The sequence below is a fragment of the Pristiophorus japonicus genome, chromosome 18, assembly GCF_044704955.1.
Source record: "Pristiophorus japonicus isolate sPriJap1 chromosome 18, sPriJap1.hap1, whole genome shotgun sequence".
Lineage (NCBI taxonomy): Eukaryota > Metazoa > Chordata > Chondrichthyes > Pristiophoridae > Pristiophorus > Pristiophorus japonicus.
Window position 1 is genome coordinate 92,998,320 of NC_091994.1, and position 19,808 is coordinate 93,018,127.

Sequence of the window (19,808 nt, forward strand, 5' to 3'; positions counted from 1 at the left end):
CTCCTTTTTTTAAATAGGGGCGTTACATTTGCAGTTTTCGAATCCGCTGGGACCTCTCGAGAGCCCAGGGAATTTTGGGTAGATTACAACCAATGCATCCACTATCTCTGCAGCCACTTCTTGTAATAGAGTTTGATGGGGACACTGGTCCTTGCGCTATTTTTCATCCCTGAACTTGTACAAAATATTTACCAGGAAATGTTAAAGGGAGAAAACCCAACGTGTCAGTGAGTGTGAATTGGTGCAGGGTTATATTTAAATATTTAACAGGACGGTGGGCTGTATCAGTCAGCAGTGCGGTAGTTAATTGTTTATTTCACAAATGCAGTGCGTGCAGGCAGTTATGTAAATACTGACACACAGCTCCTTCGGAATGTGAAGAAAGTAACTGTTGCACAACTAGCCCACTGTGTTTTATAAATACGGCTGGCTAAAGCAGCAATCATTTCTACACACCCTCAGATGATGGAATCCTGCAACATGCATCGCCCCCTCATATGTGTTCCTAAGAGACAGACCAGATCTTTACGTCTAATTGTCGTCTGACCCCACTTGCTGTTTCACTCTCTTGCCCGGTAACATATCCCAGAGAAAAGTTCCACCTGCCCTCTTCCTCCTTTGAACCTTCACCATTTGCCTCAATCAATTTATTCAATTCTCTGCATAATTTTGAACTCTTCAATAATGATATGTGAAATTCAGGCCAAGAGAGAGAAAGAGGTAATGGAATCACTGGGGAAAGAGTGTGAGTTAGCCAGGTCCCAGTGTAAGTCCCTGGTCTGGGACCGAGATCCCTGGAGGTCGTGTCTGTCGGTGTGAGGAGCAGTTTCCCTGCAGTGTCCCGTTTTGTTGGTGGTCGGTCAGGATTTATAAAGCAGGCTATTACATTTCCTGTACATTCGATCATTTTACAGTCTGAGGCCAGGTCTCATGAACATGACACTCTTTCAAACTGTCCAAACGGTGGAAATATCGAATCAGGACCAGGACCGAGTGTTCTTTATTAAAATGGAGAGTGACACAGTTAATTCAGAGACTAGGGTCCTGAAAAGGAAAGGTAACTTTGATGGTATGAGACGTGAATTGGCTAGAATAGACTGGCAAATGATACTTAAAGGGTTGACGGTGGATAGGCAATGGCAAATATTTAAAGATCACACAGATGAACTTCAACAATTGTACATCCCTGTCTGGAGTAAAAATAAAACGGGGAAGGTGGCTCAACCGTGGCTAACAAGGAAAATTAAGGGTAGTGTTAAATCCAAGGAAGAGGCATATAAATTGGCCAGAAAAAGCAGCAAACCTGAGAACTGGGAGAAATTTAGAATTCAGCAGAGGAGGACAAAGGGTTTAATTAGGAGGGGAAAACAGAGTATGAGAGGAAGCTTGCCGGGAACATAAAAACTGATTGCAAAAGCTTCTGTAGATATGTGAAGAGAAAAAGATTAGTGAAAACAAATGTAGGTCCCTTCAGGTGAATTTATAATGGGGAACAAAGAAATGGCAGACGAGTTGAACAAATACTTTGGTTCTGTCTTCACGAAGGAAGACACAAATAACCTTCCGGAAATACTAGGGGACCGAGGGTCTAGTGAGGAGGAGGAACTGAAGGATATCCTTATTAGGTGGGAAATTGTGTTAGGGAAATTGATGGGATTGAAGGCCGATAAATCCCCCGGGGCCGGTTAGTCTGCATCCCAGAGTACTTAAGGAAGTGGCCCTAGAAATAGTGGATGCATTGATGATCATTTTCCAGCAGTCTATCGACTCTGGATCAGTTCCTATGGACTGGAGGGTAGCTAATGTAACATCACTTTTTTAAAAAGGAGGGAGAGAGAAAACGGGTAATTATAGACCGGTTAGCCTGACATCAGTAGTGGGGGAAATGTTGAAATCAATTATTAAAGATGAAATAACAGCGCATTTGGAAAGCAGTGACAGGATCGGTCCCAGTCAACATGGATTTATGAAAGGGTAATCATGCTTGACAAATCTTCTGGAATTTTTTGAGGATGTAACTAGTAGAGTGGACAAGGGAGAACCAGTGGATGTGGTTTATTTGGACTTTCAAAAGGCTTTGACAAGGTCCCACACAAGAGATTGGTGTGCAAAATTAAAGCACATGGTATTGGGGTCAATGTACTGACATGGATAGAGAACTGGTTGGCAGACAGGAAGCAGAGAGTCGGGATAAATGGGTCCTTTTCAGAATGGCAGGCAGTGACTAGTGGGGTGCCGCAGGGCTCAGTGCTGGGACCCCAGCTACTTACAATATATATTAATGATTTGGATGAAGGAATTGAGTGTAATATCTCCAAGTTTGCAGATGACACTAAACTGGGTGGTCGTGTGAACTGTGAAGAGGACGCTAAGAGGCTGCAGAGTGAATAGGACTGGTTAGGTGAGTGGGCAAATGCATGGCGGATGCAGTATAATGTGGATAAATGTGGGGTTATCCATTTTGGGAGCAAAAACACGAAGGCAGAATATTATCTGAATGGCGGCAGATTAGGAAAAGGGAAGGTGCAACGAGACCTGGGTGTCATGGTACATCAGTCATTGAAAGTTGGCATGCAGGTACAGCAGGCGATGAAGAAGGCAAATGGTATGTTGGCCTTCATAGCTAGGGGATTTGAGTAGAGGAGCAGGGAGGTCTTACTACAGTTGTACAAGGCCTTGGTGGGGCCTCACCTGGAATATTGTGTTCAGTTTTGGTCTCCTAATCTGAGGAAGGACATTCTTGCTATTGAGGGAGTGCAGCGAAGGTTCACCAGACTGATTCCCAGGATGGCTGGACTGACATATGAGGAGAGACTGGATCGACTGAGCCTTTATTCGCTGGAGTTTAGAAAGATGAGTGGGGATCTCATAGAAACATATAAAATTCTGATGGGACTGGACAGGTTAAATGCAGGAAGAATGTTCCCGATGTTGGGGAAGTCCAGAACCAGGGGACACAGTCTAAGGATAAGGGGTAAGCTATTTAGGACTGAGATGGGGAGAAACTTCTTCACTCAGAGAGTTGTTAACCTGTGGAATTCCCTACTGCAGAGAGTTGTTGATGCCAGTTCATTGGATATATTCAAGAGGGATTTAGATATGGCCCTTACAGCTAAAGGGATCAAGGGGTATGGAGACAAAGCAGGAATGGGGTACTGAGGTGAATGATCAGCCATGATCTTATTGAATGGTGGTGCAGGCTCGAAGGGCCGAATGGCCTACTCCTGCACCTATTTTCTATGTTTCTATGTTGGATGAATTGCCGACCGCAACTTATGTGGAACGGGATGGTTCTTGAATTACTGGGACCCTGGAATGCCAGGATCTATTCACCAATCCGTCACTCCCAGCACCGAGCTCAGGAGATTAATTGGGTGGGTAGAGATCATGAGAAGGAAGGGTGAACATTAGGTGCAGAAGGAGTTGGATCCATAGCGCCAAGATTATTTTCATGTTTTGCACATTTTTCCTCCAATAAAACATTTGCTGAACAATTGGTTTCATGGACTCTGCTCTACGTTCAGGCTGACAGCCCCCTTTACTTTGGTTTACATCTCCCCTTTTCTCCCATTGCTGCTGTTAGTGCGAGTGGTCCAGCTCCTCTCTGCATTCCCCACTCCCCGGGAAAACCTCTGTCTGCCAATAAACCCCAGCATATGGGGGAATGGTAGGAAGCTATGTCACGCCTGGTGTGGGAACTTTGCCAGTCATCACCAGCGGGCACTGTGTCCTGGAGCTCAAAATGCCCGCGAGTGAATCTACAACAATCTGTATTTATATAGCGCCTTTAACTTAGTGAAATGTCCCAAGGCGCTTCACAGAAGTATTATGAGATTTTAAAAAAATGACACCAAGCCACATAAGGAGAAATTAGGGCAGGTGACCAAAAGCTTGGTCAAAGAGGTATATTTTAAGGAGCTTCTTGAAGGAGGAAAGAGAGGTAGAGAGGCAGAGAGATTTAGGCAGGGAGTTCCAGAGCTTGGAGCCTAGGCAACAGAAGGCACAGCCACCAATGGTTGTGCGATTATAATCAGGGATGTTCAAGAGGGCAGAATTAGAAGAGCGCAGACATCTTGGGGGTTGTGGGGCTGGAGGTGAATACAGAGATAGGGAGGGGCGAGGCCATGGAGGGATTTGTAAACAAGGATGAGAATTTTGAAATCGAGGCGTTGCTTAACCGGGAGCCAATTTAGTTCAGCGAGCACAGGGGGTGATGGATGAACAGGACTTGGTGTGAGTTAGGACACGAACAGCAGAGTTTTGGATCATCTCAAGTTTACATAGGATAGAATGTGGGAGGCCTGCCAGGAGTGCGTTGGAATAGTCAAGTCTAGAGGTAATGAAGGCATGAATGAGGGTTTCAGCAGCGGATGACCTGAGGCAAGGGTGGAGATGAGCGATGTTACTGAGTGGAAATAGGCGGTCGTAGTTATGCTGTGGATATATGGTTATAAGCTCATTTTAGGGTCAAAAGTGACACCAAAGTTGCGAAAAATCTGGTTCAGCCTCAGACAGAAGTTGAGGAGAGGGATGGAGTCAGTGGCTAGCGATTGGAGTTTGTGACTGGGACCGAAAACAATGGCTTCGGTCTTCCCAATATTCAATTGGACAAAATTTCTGCTCATCCAAAACTGGATGTCAGACAAGCAGTCTGACAATTTAGAGACCGAGGAGGGGGTCAAGAGAAGTGGTATTGAGGTAGAGCTGGGTGTCATCAGCGTACATGTAGAAACTGACGCTGTGTTGCTTTCAGATGATGTCGCCAAGGGGCAACATGTAGATGAGAAATAGGAGGGGGCCAAGGATAGATCCTTGGGGGACACCAGGGGTATTGATGCGGGGGCAGGAAGAGAAGCCTTTGCAGGTGGTTCTCTGTCTACAATTAGATAGATAAGAATGGAACCAGGCGAGTGCAGTCCCACCCAGCTGGACGACGGTGGAGAGGTGTTGGAGGAGGATGGAGTGGTCAATTGTGTCAAAGGCTGCAGACAAGTCAAAAAGGACAAGGAGGGATAGTTTGCCATTTGTGACTTTGACGAGAGCCGTTTCGGTACTGTGGCAGGCGTGGAAACCGGATTGGAGGGATTCAAACATGGAATTGTGGGAAAGATGGGCACGGATTTGGGAGGCGATAACATGTTCAAGGACTTTGGAGAGGAAAGTAAGGTTGGAGATGAGGCAGTAGTTTGCAAACACGGAGGGGTAGAGCGTTGTATTTTTGAGGAGAGGAGTGATGATGGCAGATTTGAGGGAGAGGGGGACATATACAACAGACACCTCAAAACGCTGGAGAAGTACCACCAGCGCTGCCTCCGCAAGATCCTGCAAATCCATTGGCAGGATAGATGCACCAATGTCAGTGTTCTCGCTCAGGCCAACATCCCCAGCATCGAAGCACTGACCACGTTTGATTGGCTCTGTTGGGTGGACCACATTGTCTACATGCCCGACATACGAGACTCCCAAAGCAAGCGCGCTACGTGGAACTTTGACACGGCAAGCGAGCCCCAGGTGGTCAGAGAAAATGCTTCAAGGACACCCTCAAAGCCTCCTTGATAAAGTGCAACATCCCCACCAACTCCTGGGAATCCCTGGCCCACGATCACCCAAAATGGAGGAAGAGCATCAGGGAGGGCGCTGAGCACCTTGTCCCATCGCCAAGAACAAACAGAAACCGAGCGTAGACAGCAGAAGGAGCATGCGTCAACCCAGGCTCCCCACCCACCCTTTCCTTCAACCACTGTCTGCCCCACCTGTGACAGACATTGTAGGTCCTGCTTTGAACTCCTCAGTCACCTGAGAACTCACTTTAGGAGTGGAAGCAAGTCATCTCAACTCCAAGGGACTGCCTATGATGATGATGATGATGACCCAAGGAGAGCGAACCGTTAACCATGTCAGCTAACATGGGAGCCAGAAAAGGGAGTTGGGGTGGTCAGCTGTTTGGTGGAAATAGGGTCAAAGGAGCAGGAAGTGGGTCTCGTAGACAGGATGAGCTCAGAAAGGTCATGAGGGGTCGGAAAGGTCATGAGGGGAGATCGAAGAGAAACTGGAGAAAGATGCGGCTAGGGCAGGGGGGATCCTTAGACGAAGGTTGGCCCAATGGGCTAGGGGAAGGAGGGGAAGAGGCAGAGGTGGCCCAATGGATGGTCTCAATGTTGGAAAGTGTGAGGTCATGCACTTTGACAGAAAAAAATCAAAGAGCAAGTTATTATTTAAATGGAGAAAGATTGTAAAGTGCTGCAGTACAGCGGAACCTGGGGGTACTTGTGCATGAAACACAGAAGGATAGTATGCAGGTACAGCAAGTGATCAGGAAGACCAATGGAATCTTGGCCTTTATTGTAAAGGGGATGGAGTATAAAAGCAGGGAAGTCTTGCTACAGCTATGCAAGGTTTTGGTGAGGCCACACCTGGAATACTGCGTGCAGTTTTGGTTTCCATATTTACGAAAGGATATATTTGCTTTGGAGGCAGTTCAGAGAAGGTTCACTATGTTGATTCTGGAGGGGGTTGACTTATGAGGAAAGTTGAGTAGGTTGGGCCTCTACTCATTGGACTTCAGAAGAATGAGGGGTGATCTTATCGAAACGTATAAGATTATGAGGGGGCTTGACAAGGTGGATGCAGAGAGGATGTTTCCACTGATAGGGGAGACTAGAACTAGAGGGCATGATCTTAGAATAAGGGGCTGCCCATTTAAAACTGAGATGAGGAGAAATTTCTTCTCTCAGAGGGTTGTGAATCTGTGGAATTCGCTGCCTCAGAGAGCTGTGACGCTGGGACGTTGAATAAATTTAAGACAGAAATAGAGAGTGTCTTAAACGATAAGGGGTTATGGGGAGTGGGCGGGGAAGTGGAGCTGAGTCCGTGATCAGATCAGCCATGATCTTATTGAATGGCGGAGCAGGCTCGAGGGGCCAAATGGCCTACTCCTGCTCCTATTTCTTATGTTCTAATCTTAGAGACAAAGAAGTCCATGAGCTCCTCACACTTATTGTCAGAGACGAAGGTGGAGACTGGGGAGAGGGGTTTAAAAAGATGGTTAGCAGTGGAGAATAGAAGCCGGGGTTTATCTTTACATTCCAGAATGATGGTCCAGCTAGATCTGGTGGTGAATGGCTTAAACAGTTGTCCACCATATCCGTTCAAGTTTGTGTGCCTTGGACTTGAGGGAGCGAAGATCAGGGCTGTACTGGGGGAATGGCCAGGGTGAGAGAGAGTAATTGTTTCAACAGGGACTAGGGCTTCAAAAGTGATGGTGAATCTAACCTAGACACAGCAAGACTACCAGAACATCAGTCTGAAACTTTCCTCCGTAAACTGTCATCTTAAGATGTTCCATTTGTGTTTGCCCCTCACACTTCTCACAAGTTTCTGTTTGTTTATTCAGCACTTTCTCAGTTTCTGAAAAACAAATATTTTCCATTCCACTCGTTTCAAATTTCAAAACTAACAAGCAAAGGATGTGATCATAATAACCAGGCAGTTTATAAAACACAGGCCATAGACAGGGGCCTACAGCCTGCGACAGGGCCCTGCCCTCACTCCCAGACCCCAAAACAGTGACCTGCCCTTACTCCCAGAGCCCTCGAGACAGGGGCCTGTCCTCAATCCCAGAACCCGAGAGAGAGAGAGGCCTGTCCTCACTCCCAGAGCCCCCGAGACCGGGGCCTGTCCTCACACTCAGACTCCGAGACAGGGACCTGCCCTCACACTCAGACTCCGAGACAGGGACCTGTCCTCACTCCCAGAGCCCCCGAGACCGGGGCCTGTCCTCACACTCAGACTCCGAGACAGGGACCTGCCCTCACACTCAGACTCCGAGACAGGGACCTGCCCTCACACCCAGACCCCGAGACAGGGACCTGCCCTCACACCCAGACCCCGAGACAGGGGCGTCCCACTTCTTGTTACTCACTAAACCAAAATGACCCAATTAAGATTGGAAGTAGTAAACCCCAATGACCCAATTCCAGGCTGTCAGCTGCCAATGTGATCGTCTCACTTTAATCGCTCGGCTTTCACTGACATCTCTGTTACACCACCGGGGGTAATGTGGTTTCCAGATTGGCAGCGAGGAGCCAGCTTGGAATCAGCTCCAGAGCAAACCGCTGAGATTTCATACATTTAACCACCTTAAGCAATAAAATCTGGGCTTTCTGTTTTTAAAACAACTTGCGCGGATATGAACGGAACTGTTTGGGTCTGAAATATTCCCAGGATATTCCCAGGAGACTATCAGCCCCATGGAGTATTTACAGCTCTGTGCTTTACCCCAATAATCCCGAGCCACTCTCCACACTGGGCCAGATCTGGATGAAACTCCTCTTTGAAGGAGCTTGGTTCAGTATTTGCTTTTGCCAGGGGATAAAAATTCTGCTCGTTCTCTTTCTCTCTAGATTTTAAACCTGTGCTCTTCACATCGACTTCATCCCCACCTCAGCCATTAAAATATCTAGACCATATTCCGCCCCTCTCCCCCCCTCCCATCGAAAAAACAGAAATAATTAGTGGACTGCAACAAGGGGACGAATTCTCGAGAGCTTCCTGGGTTTATAAATGGGTGACTCGGCAGTGTAAACCGTGTCAAAGCACATCATTGCAGAATTTGCACAAATTTAAAGAGCAGTGACAGATAAAACCCGACCCAGCTTTAACCCCCACCCACACCAGGCAGGAATTCATGGGTTGGGGGGGGGGGTGTGGCGGGGGCTTCACTTCATAAAAAGCGATGAAACAAATAAAAAATTTAAACCAAGTGTTGAAAATTAATGTCAGTTTCACATATAAACTGATTACTCCAGTTCCTGCTCCTGAAGTTCATTCCCAGTTATATTTGAACTTCTTACCCCAATTCCTGATCCTTATTGAGCCTCAGTAACTCACCCCGATCCTGATCCACAGCCAGCTCTGTCTCCCGGTTCCATTCGCAATCCTCATGGTGCCGAGCTCCAGTTCCAGCCTTGAACTGATTCTCAGAGTCTCGGTGAAGCTGGTTTTGAATCCGGCCCACACACTTCTCAGAACAACACTTCACTGAAATCGATTCGCTTACTGAGATTCAAATGATTGTGAGAAACAAGCAATGTGTGCAGGGGAGGAAACAGGAACAGGCAGAACCACAACCAGAAACACTTCGAGACCGTGTTAGAGAGAAAGGGGCAGGCAGAGTGACTTAAGAGATGAAGGGATGGAGAGAGCCAGTGGGAGAGGTAAAAAAATAGAGAGATAGAGTGTGACAGAGACATAGAGTGGCAAAGACAGAGAGTGACAAGTATGATGGAGTGTGAGAGAGAGAGAATAGCAGAGTAACAGACAGGACAGACTTATACACAGACACAGAGAGATATGGAGAGAGACAGTGACAAGGGGCAGAGAAACTGAGAAGGGAGAAACAAGGAAGGAGTTGGAGAGAAATGGAGAGATAGTGACAGAGACAGGGAGAAAGAGAGTGAGAGATAGAGACCAAAGTGTGACAAAGAGGGAGTTGGAGAGAGAGAAGCATAGAGATACAAACGGAGAGGAGGAGACAAAAGGGTCGAAATTCGGTCCCGCCGTTTTTGAGGCCGTGACACTGGCTGAGTGCTGATTTTAGCGGCAGGCGGTAGGTGCCCAAAGATGAAAGAGCAGCACTAAAAATGGCATCGCACACTCACCCTCAGGCGCCAATGGAGGCCGATTGAATTTCCCGACGGTTGGCTGCGAGATGAAAGAAATGAAAAGAAATAGTTCCCTGGACGCTCCCGCCCCGGGATCCCCGATGTCGCACCTTTCCCAGGCTGGTACGGATGCCTGCCGGTAAGGCCACCGTACTTACCTAATTTCGCGGCCGCCATGGCAAGGGGGTGTTGCCCACTCGATGATGCCACCACGTGGGTGGCAGCCGAGCACGCAGGGGTACATCTTGGCACCGCCCCCACTGCCCAGCTACATTTACCGTTAGCCGAGGAACCCGGTCACTGCCGACGGTAAGGACTTAGCCGTCCGTTAGCCGCCCCTCTCCGAATTTCGACCCCAAAGTACGTATGTATAGAGGGCGGTGAGGATGATGAAAAAATGTCCAGCAACATATTCATTAACAGGACACGGACACATTATAAAATGAACACAAAAGCTTAATAAATATGAAACTTTATACATTATTAAGGAAAGAACATTATTGCTGGTTTAAGGAAAGCAGCTGCAGACTGACAGAGGAGGAGCCCTCGGTCTCCACATCACAGGAACATCTCTCTGCTTCCACCGTGTAGAGGAGCTAACGGGTTTGATGAAGAGGCTTTCATTCTGCGAGGGGCTCAGTACAGAGGTGGGGATCTGAGGATGGGGCATTCTGGTTTTGAAATCTGCGAGGGGAGGTCTTGTGTTAACCAGAACAGTGACTTAGTCCAAGTACAATGTCCACACAGGCTTCAACAGGAGTCACCGGACAGCGATCAGGTCCAGGAACCCTGGCTGGCTTTTCCCTTCCCTAACCCAGGGGGCACGGGGGATTGTGACACCCCCTCCTGCCCGCCCGGCCGAGACCACCTGACTCAGCACAGACTGAGGATGGAGCCTGGGACTCAGTATGTCACGGGGTGGGGCAGTGACCTACCTGTCCTGTGCAGCCTCACTTTGCTGCAAAGTCCCTTACTCCGCCGAGAGTCACAGTGGTGACACTTCCTCGGGTCCCCACCAGCCCTATGACCACTGGACAGACGGACGAGCTTATAGATGCCTCAGCCACATGTTGTTGCTCAGTGCTAGTCCTTGCTCAGTCACGTGGCTGTCTGCAAGGAAGGGAGGGGAGGGGGAGAGGAGAGGGGAAGGGAGAGGAGAGAGGGGGAATGGGAATGGGAGGGGTGGCTAGAGGAGGGGAGAGGGGAAGAGGGAGAGAGAGGGGCAGAGGAGATGAGAAAGGGAGTGGAGAGGAGAAAGGGAGAAGGGATAGGAGAGAGGGGAGGTGGGGAGGTAGGGAGATGATTCTCAGTAGGAGGGATCCCAGGGTCAGGTCACCAGCCTGACACACACTTTCCTCGCCCTCGCAACACTGAGTCCATGTGTAAAGCATCTCGAGCACACATTGCGCCTCTGCCCACTCGGTCTGTAATAGGTCATGACATGCTCAGTTCCTTTCTGAGCACGTGCAGGAATGTTCCACAGAGAGCGAGATGGGACCTTCAGAAGGTCAGAGTTCAAGTTCCATGTCAGTCCGTCCGTCATAATTCCAGGTCCCGCTGTTCATGCCCACTGAACACAAGGCTATACCTCCCTGTTAATGAAGGAGAGAGGGATTGTTCAGAACAAGATAGAACATCTTAGCATTATATACGTAACAAGGAGAAATTTGCAGTTGTCTGGAAAGAGCAGAGGAGTGGAACTACTTAGATCGCTCTTTCAGTGAGCCAACATAGGCCAGATGGGCCAAATGGCTTCCTTCTGTGCTGTGAGATTCTAGGACAAAAATTGTTTCTTCACCACTAACAGCAGAAGACTTTCAGGAGCGTATGGGAGGGGGTGGAAGAGTCACCTGGGGGGGGTTACCTGGGGGGGGAGGGGGAAGAGTCACCTGGCCGGGGGGGGGGGGGGGTGGTGGGGGGGTGGGGAGATGGCGGAAGAGACACAAGGGGATGGGGGAAGAGTCACTGGGGGAACCAGACTAATTCCTCCTCCCTGACCTAGGGGCACTGAGCCCAACTGTGTCACTCCCGCCCACCCTAAGGGCGGGGGAATCAGTGAACTTGGAACAGAGAGGTCTGGGCCTGGGGCTGGGAGGGTGAACAGCCTGCTAACACATACAAAGAGTGGCCTCCTAATCTGGGATCGGAGGGCAGTGTCCGTGGAAACATAACCAACGGAGGCACTGAATGCCTTCAGGGGAGTGGAAACCGGAGGGATCAAAGATTCAGCGATAACCCCTGCCACCCCTCTACTTCACCCCCAGCAATCCGCTTCCACCGACCTCTTCCCTCCATCCCCTCTCTCAGCCCCTCCCCCACCATCTCCCTCCAGCCCCCCCAAATCCCCCACCCGTCCCTCCCCCCCTCCCTCCCCTCCCCTCCCTCGGGGAGCGGTCACGTACGATGCTGTCAGTGTGGAGTTCAGGAGCAGGGTGGTCCGTATTCTGTACAGTTGTGCCAGGGTCAGTTTGCGGTGGTGCCCGGGCTGAGGGTCCGACATTGTCCGTTTGGCATGTTCGGAGGCACTGCTGCCCCCCAGCTGCCCCGCAACATCCTCCTCCTGACCGCAGTGGGCAGTGAGCCCGGCAGCCACATGCCGAGAGTCCAGCTCACTTTCTGTATGGGAGCGCGACAGTGTGCAGGGCTGGGAGCCAGGGTCGGAGCTCGGTCCACCGACAAGGTAGGCCGGCTGCTTCACAAAGTTCAGCTCCTCCACCTCCGAGAGCTCGCTGTCGCTGGTGCTCGCTCCCTCGGTGTCCACATCCCGCGCTCTCCTCCCTCGGGAGCGAGAGTGCGGCGCTGCCCTCAGCTGCTGTGCCTGGGCTCGCTTCAGAATGTCCATCACCTTGACGGTCCTGGGAGTGGAGTCGGCCGCCCTGCTCAATACCTCCTTGTCGGAGGCTGACCGTTGGACAGTTCCTGTTGTGGGCACACGGAGTTCGGTCATGCTCTTGCTCAATGATGGCCGACTCGAAACGCGGGATTGCGAAGGTGAGTAAATGAGCTGGAGAAGACTGGCCTCCGATTTCGATTTGACAATATTGGATTTGCATCGCAGGGACTGGACCGGACTCTGCTGGCGAATCTGTGGCGAAGCCAACTGCTGGGACGGAGCCGGCGCTCCGTCTTCATCTGCCGACTCCCGCTGTCGCTCCCCAAACTCTCGGACCAAGCTCGGGGACAGGGTACCATAAGCGCTGTCAATGGAGGCCGAGCGGCAGACATCGCTGTCCAATACCAGGCCTTTGGCACTTGGAATCAGGAGGTCGGAGGGGGTCACGACCTGGTCGAGCAGCTCCTGGGTCGGGGTGCTGGAGGACGCTGTACTTCGGAGCGAGGCGTCGTCGGACTGAGAAGTGAGGGCGGCTCTCTCGGTGTCCGGTGAGGAGAGATCTTCATTCGCATCGATGATCACAACGGAAACTATCTCTGTCGCACTGTCTGACTGACTGCAAGAAACAGAGAGACTGATTAATGAAATGAGAGAGAGAGAGAGAGAGAGAGACAGAGAGACGGAGAAAGAGAGCGCGAGTGAGATAGAGCGCGAAACAGAGAGACGGGGAAAGAAACAGGGAGAGAGAGAGAGAGCAAGACAGAGAGAGAGACACACAGACAGAAACAGAGAGAAAGAGAGAGGGGGAGAGAGAGAGAGAGAGAGAGAGAGAGCGAGAGAGACAGAGAAAGATAGTGCGAGTGAGATAGAGCGCGAAACAGAGAGACGGGGAAAGAAACAGGGAGAGAGAGAGAGAGCAAGACAGAGAGAGAGAGACAGAGAAAGATAGTGCGAGTGAGATAGAGAGAGAAACAGAGAGACGGGGAAAGAGAGCAAGAGAGAGAAACACAGATAGAAACAGAGAGAGAGAAAGAGAGGGGGGAGAGAGAGAGAGAGAGAGAGAGAGAGAGAGAGAGACGGAGAGAGCGAGGTAGAGCAAGATAGAGAGAGAGAGAGAGAGAGAGAGAGACACACACAGAGTAAGAGCGAGAGAGAGGGGGAGAGGTGGGAGAGAGAGAGAGAGAAAACAGGAATCCAATCTAACCCGTGCTGGGACCCTGGATACAGCTTCATAAATTTTTTAAAAATCCAATTTTCTCCTGTTGTCAGGCTAACTGGTTGAAACTGAGGAAAGGCCAACTTCAGCACTATCAGGAGGCCCGTTACAGAGAGAGAGCGAGGCATGGAGGGAGCCTTGAACTCTGATCATTCCAGAAACAGGTGGGTGGGGGGGGGGGGGCAGTAGGGTGAGGGGGCAGTAGGATGGGGGGGCAGTAGGGTGGGGGGGGGCAGTGGGGTGGGGGGCAGTAGGATGGGGGGGGCAGTAGGATGGGGGGGCAGTAGGGTGGGGGGAGCAGTGGGGTGGGGGGCAGTAGGATGGGGGGGCAGTAGGATGGGGGGGCAGTAGGATGGGGGGCAGTAGGGTGAGGGGGGCAGTAGGGTGAGGGGGCAGTAGGGTGGGGGGGCAGTAGGATGGAGGGGCAGTAGGATGAGGGGGGGCAGTAGGGTGAGGGGGGCAGTAGGGTGGGGGGGCAGTAGGATGGGGAGGCAGTAGGATGGGGAGGCAGTAGGATGGGGGGGCAGTAGGATGGGGGGCAGTAGAATGGGGGGGCAGTAGGATGGGGGGGCAGTAGGATGGGGGGCAGTAGGATGGGGGGCAGTAGGATGGGGGGGCAGTGGGGAGGGGGGGCAGTAGGATGGGGGGCAGTGGGGTGGGGGGCAGTAGGATGGGGGGGCAGTAGGGTGAGGGGGTGGCAGTGGGGTGAGGGGGGCAGTAGGGTGAGGGGGTGGCAGTGGGGTGAGAGGGGGCAGTAGGATGGGGGGGCAGTGGGGTGAGGGGGGCAGTAGGGTGAGGGGGGGCAGTAGGGTGAGGGGGTGGCAGTGGGGTGGGGGGGCAGTAGGATGGGGGGGCAGTAGGGTGAGGGGGTGGCAGTGGGGTGAGGGGGGTCAGTAGGGTGAGGGGGGCAGTAGGGTAAGGGGGTGGCAGCGGGGTGAGGGGGGGCAGTAGGATGGGGGGGCAGTAGGGTGTGGGGGCAGTGGGGTGAGGGGGGGCATTAGGGTGAGGGGGCAGTAGGATGGGGGGACAGTGGGGTGGGGGGGCAGTAGGATGGGGGGGCAGTAGGGTGAGGGGGTGGCAGTGGGGTGAGGGGGGCAGTAGGGTGTGGGGGCAGTAGGGTGAGGGGGGCAGTGGGGTGGGGAGGGGTTAGCGGGGTGAGGGGGGGCAGTGGGGTGGGGTGGGGGGGTCAGCGGGGTGAGGGGGGGTCAGCGGGGTGAGGGGGGGCAGTGGGATGAGGGGGGTCAGCGGGGTGAGGGGGGCAGTGGGGTGAGGGGGGGCAGTGGGGTGAGGAGGGTCAGCGGGGTGAGGGGGACAGTGGGGTGAGGGGGGGCAGTGGGATGAGGGGGAGTCAGCGGGGTGAGGGGGGCAGTGGGGTGAGGGGGGGCAGTGGGATGAGGGGGGGTCAGCGGGGTGAGGGGGGGCAGTGGGGTGAGGGGGGTCAGCGGGGTGAGGGGGGTCAGCGGGGTGAGGGGGGGCAGTGGGGTGAGGGGGGGCAGTGGGATGAGGGGGGTCAGCGGGGTGAGGGGGGGCAGTGGGGTGAGGGGGGTCAGCGGGGTGAGGGGGGGCAGTGGGGTGAGGGGGGCAGTGGGGTGAGGGGGGGCAGAGGGGTGAGGGGGGTCAGCGGGGTGAGGGGGGGGCCAGTGGGGTGAGGGGGGGCAGTGGGGTGAGGGGGGGGTTAGCGGGGTGGGGTAAATGGCCTCCCTCTATACCTGTCCTGCAACATGACGGTAACTGCTGCCCGGGCTGAGGTCAGACTCAGGCTGAGGCTGAAGCTCCACCGAAGGTGAAATGCTCTCAGTAACAGCCCGAGGACGGCCAGTGTGAGGAAGGAGGGGAATTTTCACACTTACCTGTGCTGTGATTCGAGTGTGTCGGTGTACTTGTGTACCAGGGATGGTGACTGTGTTGCTGAGGTCCCACTCTCTACATCCTCCTCCTCAGGCAGCCCGCACCGTCTCTGCGCAGACTCCTGGTCCCGTAATCTCTCCAGAAGGTTCTAGGTTGTTAGATAAAATTCACGTTTTAGATCAGCAGGCTTCAGACAGGACGGTCAGAAGGGACAGTCACACAGAGTAGAGTTTAGAATTTGTCAATGTTTCGTCGTTATGTTACAACATTGAGCATCCAGTGTGGGGAATGTCAAAGGTCATTCGTGGAACGGCTCAATCCCTTTTGCTTGGCACCTCACATACACGGGATGCACCGTGGAAATGACTAGGTCGAGTGCCTCGCCCAGCTGTCGTGTCCGTGTGACCCACACTCTGTTTGATCATCATCGGTGCATGCCCAGATATCACACCACGCCCCTCCGCCGTTAGAGCTCCTCCCACTCAATCGCCCATTACCTGAGCATTGAACACAGCCTCAATCCACGCTCTCGACTGCCCAGTCGCACTGGCCTGAAAGGTGAAGGCACCGACTGCACTGCGAAACTCGTTCAGGTAAATCAGCAGGAAGGAGCCTAGGAACGGACGGAGACATCACTAAGTGTGATGCACACACAAACACACAACAATAATTTATATAGCACCTTTAACATAGTGAAACTTCCCAAAACACTTCACAGGAGTATTATATGCGATAAAAATATGACGCCGAGCCGAACAAGTAAAATTAGCGTAGGTGACCAAAAGCTTCAAAGATATGTTTTAAGGAGCGTCTTGAAGGAGGAAAAAGAGATAGAGTGGCGGAGAGGTTTAGGCAGGGAGTTCCAGAGCTTGGGGCCTGGGCAGCAGAAGGCATGGCCACCAATGCTTGAGCGATTATAATCTGGGATACTCAGGAGGGCAGAATTAGAGGAGCGCAGACATCTCAGGGGGTTGTGGGGTTGGAGGAGATTACAGAGATAGGGAGGGGTGAGGCCATGGAGGGATTTGAAAATAAGGATGAGAATTTTGAAATTGAGGTGTTGCTTAACCTGAAGCCAATGTAGGTCAGCGAGCACAGGGGTGAGTGGGACTTGGTGCGTTTTGGATCACCTCTAGTTTAAATAGGGTAGAATGTGGGAGGCCAGCCAAGAGTGTGTTGGAATCAAGTCTAGAGGTAACAAAGGCATAGATGAGGGCTTCAGCAGCGGACACATACACATACACATACACACCCACACACAGAGAAACACACACACACCATCATAAGGTTATATGTGGGATGTTCGCTGATGATTGCAGTGTTCAGTTCCATTCGCAGTTCTTCAGATAATAAAGCAGTCCATGCCAGCATGCAGCAAGACTTGGACAACGCCCAAGCTTGGGATGATAAGTGGCAAGTAATATTTGTGCCACACATGTGCCAGGCAATGGCCATCTCCAACAAGAGAGAATTTAACAACCTCCCCATGACATTCAATGGCATTACCATATCCTGGGGGGGGGGGTCACCATTGACCAGAAACTTAACTGGACCAGCCATATAAATACTGTGGCAACACGAGCAGGTCAGAGGCTGGGTATTCTGCGGCAAGGGACTCACCTCTTGACTCCCCAAAACTTTTCCACCATCTACAAGGCACAAGTCAGGAGTGTGCTGGAATACTCTCCACTTGCCTGGATAAGTGCAACTCCATCAACACTCAAGAAGCTCGACAACATCCAGGACAAATGATTAGCACCACATCCACCACCTTAAACATTCACTCCCTCCACCAGCGTGCACTGTGGCTGCAGTGTGTACCATCTACAAGATGCACGGCAGGAACTCACCAAGGCTTCTTCGACAGCACCTCCCAAACAAGCAATCTCTACCGCCTAGAAGGATCAGGGCAGCAGGCACATGGGAAGACCATCACCTTCAAGTTCCCCTCCAAGTCACACACCATCTTATCTTGGAATTATATCGCCGTTCCTTCATCGTTGCTGGGTCAAAATCCTGGAACTCACTCCCAAACAGCACTGTGGAAGTACCTTCCCTGGTCTCCCCCACACATCACCCGCTCTCCCCTCATTCCCTCCTGCCCGTTTGTCCCCTGATCTCTCCTCTCTCGGTACTCCATTTCCAAATTCTGTTGCAGTTTGCGTGACTCTGAATCTGGTGAGTAAGCAGAGATATCAGAGGACGGTATCATTGAGGTGAAACTCACCGGGATCTCTCAGCTCCCTGCAGATGATTTTATCCACGAGCAATGGCTGCCGGATAACTTTGGTCTTTTCCATCTTCTTCACAGGTTTGGTGATGAGGAAAATATCAGTGAATAGGAAACAGTAAACATCCATCTGTAACAGGAAGTGTTTGTGGGTTCACTGCAGGAAATGACCCTGCCCAACAATGCATAGATCGAGACATCAAGAAACTCAGGGACTGGACACCGAGAGTCCCAGAGACCGAGAGACAGGACGCTGAGAAATCCAGAGACCGAGAGACAGGATGCTGAGAAACCCAGAGACTGGACACCGAGAAACCCAGAGACCGGGACACCGAGAAACCCAGAGACCGGGACACCGAGAAACCCAGAGACCGAGAGACAGGATGCTGAGAAACCCAGAGACCGGGACACCGAGAAACCCAGAGACCGAGAGACAGGACGCTGAGAAACCCAGAGACCGGGACACCGAGAGTCCCAGAGACCGAGAGACAGGACGCTGAGAAACCCAGAGACCGAGAGACAGGACGCTGAGAAACCCAGAGACCGGGACACCGAGAAACCCAGAGACCGAGAGACAGGACACCGAGAGTCCCAGAGACCGAGAGACAGGACGCTGAGAAACCCAGAGACCGAGAGACAGGACACCGAGAAACCCAGAGACCGAGAGACAGGACGCTGAGAAACCCAGAGACCGAGAGACAGGACGCTGAGAAACCCAGAGACCGGGACACCGAGAAACCCAGAGACCGAGAGACAGGACACCGAGAAACCCAGAGACCGAGAGACAGGACGCTGAGAAACCCAGAGACCGAGAGACAGGACGCTGAGAAACCCAGAGACCGAGAGACAGGACGCTGAGAAACCCAGAGACCGAGAGACAGGACCCTGAGAAACCCAGAGACCGGGACACCGAGAAACCCAGAGACCGAGAGACAGGATGCTGAGAAACCCAGAGACCGGGACACCGAGAAACCCAGAGACCGAGAGACAGGATGCTGAGAAACCCAGAGACCGAGAGACAGGACGCTGAGAAACCCAGAGACCGGAACACCGAGAGTCCCAGAGCCCGAACACCGAGAATTACAGAGACTGGAACACCGAGACCGAGAACCCCAGAGACCGGGACACCAGGAATCCCAGAGACAGAGAACCCCAGAGACCGGGACACCGGGAATCCCAGAGACTAGAACACCGAGAAAAAAACAGACCCCCAACACCCAAACACTGAACACCGAGAGCACCCAGAGACTCAGCATTCAGGCGATGAACGCTGGGAGACCAACCAACGATCACACCGTAGCCCAGTCTCTCAGTCACGCCCTCGCCCCTCAGGCACTCTCACCCCTCGCTCACCCCTTGGCTCACCTTGCTGTCTTTTCCTTCCTTCATTCTCAGGCCTCCCTCGAGTAGCAGTTGTCTGGTGTCGTTGGGCGAGGTCCCAATCATTGGAGCCGTCAGGTCCAAGCGGCAGAACTCCTTCAGAACCTAATGCAATAAAAGTGACCGTTAGAATCTGGCACTTGGTGCCCGTTACCCACAGAGGCCTCTGAGATTTCCTTCAATTTCAGTAATACTCGCACAGAAGAGGTTAAGATCCCAAATGAAACGATTTGTGTATCTGTACCCTCATGGCCCTCTGCGCCTCTACCCCATTTACACACTGATTTTCCACCAAAGTGCACCACCTCACACTTATAGAAACATAGAAAGTTACAGCGCAGAAGGAGGCCATGTTGGCCGACAAAGAGCCACAAACGGCCCTTGGTCAGCAGCCCTGAAGATTACATATAAACCAATGAACAATGAACAATGGTGGAAAGGTAAAGAGCACCCAGCCCAACCAGTCCGCACCACACAACTGCAACACCCCTTACACTGAAACATTCTACACTCCACCCCAACCGGAGCCATGTGATCGCCTGGGAGAGGCAAAAAAACAGAGAAAAATTGGGGGAAAAAAATCTGGGAAAATTCCTCTCCACCCCATCCAGGCGATCGAAACTAGTCCAGGAGATCACC

At 52.1% G+C, this 19,808-nt stretch overlaps 2 protein-coding genes across 4 annotated transcripts in view; both read right to left on the bottom strand.

Moving 5' to 3' along the window:
* The window catches only part of LOC139229072 (tumor necrosis factor receptor superfamily member 25-like), a 32,733-nt gene extending 22,827 nt beyond the window's left edge, over window positions 1-9,906 (bottom strand). Inside the window, exons 1-2 of the mRNA XM_070860730.1 lie at window positions 9,821-9,906; window positions 8,890-9,019 (exon numbers count right to left, since the gene is read on the bottom strand). Of these exons, the coding sequence (XP_070716831.1) occupies window positions 8,890-9,019; window positions 9,821-9,906 (216 nt within the window). The remainder of the gene's footprint in view (window positions 1-8,889; window positions 9,020-9,820) is intronic.
* Window positions 9,907-10,167: 261 nt separating this feature from the next.
* The window catches only part of LOC139228892 (pleckstrin homology domain-containing family G member 5-like), a 126,692-nt gene continuing 117,051 nt past the window's right edge, over window positions 10,168-19,808 (bottom strand). For all 3 annotated transcript variants that reach the window (XM_070860382.1, XM_070860383.1, XM_070860384.1), the window contains 6 exons: window positions 19,155-19,274; window positions 17,787-17,919; window positions 16,057-16,172; window positions 15,562-15,707; window positions 12,065-13,111; window positions 10,168-11,254 (listed from right to left, as the gene is read on the bottom strand). In XM_070860382.1, the coding sequence (XP_070716483.1) occupies window positions 11,245-11,254; window positions 12,065-13,111; window positions 15,562-15,707; window positions 16,057-16,172; window positions 17,787-17,919; window positions 19,155-19,274 (1,572 nt within the window). In that variant the 3' untranslated portion in view covers window positions 10,168-11,244. The remainder of the gene's footprint in view (window positions 11,255-12,064; window positions 13,112-15,561; window positions 15,708-16,056; window positions 16,173-17,786; window positions 17,920-19,154; window positions 19,275-19,808) is intronic.